General features: G+C 29.5%; 1 protein-coding gene across 1 annotated transcript in view; it reads left to right on the forward strand.

The window, feature by feature from the left end:
- Positions 1-2501, forward strand: part of LOC106478517 (prolyl endopeptidase FAP-like) — a 290108-nt gene that overhangs the window by 262269 nt on the left and 25338 nt on the right. The window contains exons 9-10 of the mRNA XM_022382141.1: positions 229-398; positions 1844-1944. Of these exons, the coding sequence (XP_022237849.1) occupies positions 229-398; positions 1844-1944 (271 nt within the window). The remainder of the gene's footprint in view (positions 1-228; positions 399-1843; positions 1945-2501) is intronic.

Consider the following 2501-nt stretch of genomic DNA (forward strand, 5'->3'; position numbering starts at 1 on the left):
TATGTCACATTGAAAATTTTATTTTTCTTATGCAAGAATGCTAATGTTTAAATTACATTTTGAACATAGTAACCAAATGAAAAAAACTTTTATGCTAGATCTATCTTATGACGTGTGGTAAATAATTCATTTTGTAGGTTTTTCTAGAATATTTTTTATCTACTTGATAAATTTCTTAAGTTAAATTCTTATTTCTGTGTGAATTTTTTTCTGTCATTTTTTGTGTAGAAGAAATTTTGTTCACAAACATTGCCATCTGGTGGTCAGAAGATGGAAAGAAACTTTGTTTTGCAACTTTTAATGACAGTAACATCCACGAAATGAAATATCCATTTTATGGAAATTTTGGTGATGAAAATAATATTTATCCCAAAATAATAAACTTAAGATATCCCAAGGTAAGCAAATTTTGATTTCATCACATATGACTTAAGAGAAAATACATTAAGGAAAGTAATGTTATTAATTTTGTTCACAAGTTCATTTGAATATTGTGCCATGTATTTTATTTATTTGTAAAATACAGTATATTAATATTTTTGTTAAAAGTTGTATTTTTATTTATGGAGTAGTAAAATAATCAGTACTGTTATGTATTTTCATGTATTATGCCATTAACCATATGATTATAAAAGCTAGTACATTTTCCTGGATGAAACAGTCAACATTTGTTTCTCTTGCATTATAAGTTTTCATACATACAGTGTCCATATGGACAACATTTGGTATAATTTTATGTATGATACAGATACAATATGAATAAGAATTACACTTTTAGAGTATTGAAGTACACTAATGCTTGTCAGAAAAGTATTACATATTCATAAAATATAAGTTCTGGAAATGCCTTGCAGAAAATGAAATGAACATGGACAGCAATGGAAATTAAAACAAACACAAGTGAGCTAATAAACAGAATTTTTATTCATAATGTATATGTCTTCATTTAACTGGACAGCTGGCTGTTGGAGAGAGCAAGTTGAGATCATATCACACTAGAATAAGGAAAAATCAAGAATACTTCCTATCCACATAGGCCAAGGATGACATCAAGAATAATGAAATTCCACATTTTAAAATCACATTAGTGTCGAAGTGCATTATTTAACAATCCTTAGGTTACTTACATCTATGATTATTCCAATTGAACATGTTCAAGAAAGATAAACCCTAACCCCCATACCAAATAGTACAAATATCTGTACCACCCAATGAAATAAATATGACCCCCCCTTCAAACGTGTGTGACAAAGAAACAGAGCCAGTTAACTATAAATCCTATGGAAAACATTGTAGCATATCAACTTTATATTGGGTAAAGAATTAGTCCATTTACATCCTTCATACATTCTGCTTACAAAAACATTACTAATCACATGCAGAATACCTGCATGAAAATTTACTTGATTATAACTAAATGATATAATCCCAGTAGTTGTGAAATGGTAAAATATGATGATATTCCCATTCATCCCACTCTGATCAACTTAATGGTGTATCAACATGTTGACAAATGTATTAATAAATTTTAACTAGTTTGAAGTAAATAAACAGAGGCTGGCAAGCATGATTTATTTTTATTATAATATATCATAGCCACATGGATGGTGTCTGTTTAACTTAATTTATTTCACTGTAATCACATGATAGACATGGCTGCCATTTTCATATGTAATACATGTGTTACATTTTTACATATAAAACAAAAAACCATGTGACTGTCATGTTTTCTATATTATATTTAACAACATGATAACTTATCTGGCAACTGTTGAATATATTACCCAAATAACTTAAATTACTTATCTTTAGTTTAATAAATATTTGTTCTTTTACCATTTAGCCAGGTACTCCTAACCCTGAAGTAACACTTCGGGTTGTGGAGCTAAGTGACAGTCTTGTTCGCCCAAGAGATATTATGCTACCTCAGGAAATGAAGGATGTGTAAGTCTATATTTACTGACTTTACAACTTTAGATAGCTTAAGCAATGTTTTAGATGTAAATATAGAAATTTCTAAGATAACAAACAATATTAATAAATCGTTTTACAAGAATGTATGGTGTGTTTGTGTATATATATATATATATATATATACTTTATTAAGTATTTGCTATGCTACATTTTACTTTTTTGGAATATATTTTTTCTTTACTTTGGATTTCAATATAAGACCTCTCTCTCACACAACACACACCAAGCAAGTGTTCTACCAACTGAGCTAAAGGGCTAGCCTCTAGCACTTCCTAGTAAGGCACTTTTAAAGACTCAAATTACTATGTTCTTCCTCTAGCACAAATTAGGCTCATCTTCAGACCTAACTTCAGGATCATGAAACATACATGCAGTAATAGGGACAAATATGGTAATTAATTATATATATATATATATATATATATATAAGTTCTTCGTCCTCGTAGGTTAGTATCTAGACGTACGTCGTCACACTACACGACTAAGTCGTCTACCTACCTACTAGACGACCGAAGGACTACGTACCG

This window comes from Limulus polyphemus, unplaced genomic scaffold (assembly GCF_000517525.1).
Source record: "Limulus polyphemus unplaced genomic scaffold, Limulus_polyphemus-2.1.2 Scaffold220, whole genome shotgun sequence".
Lineage (NCBI taxonomy): Eukaryota > Metazoa > Arthropoda > Merostomata > Xiphosura > Limulidae > Limulus > Limulus polyphemus.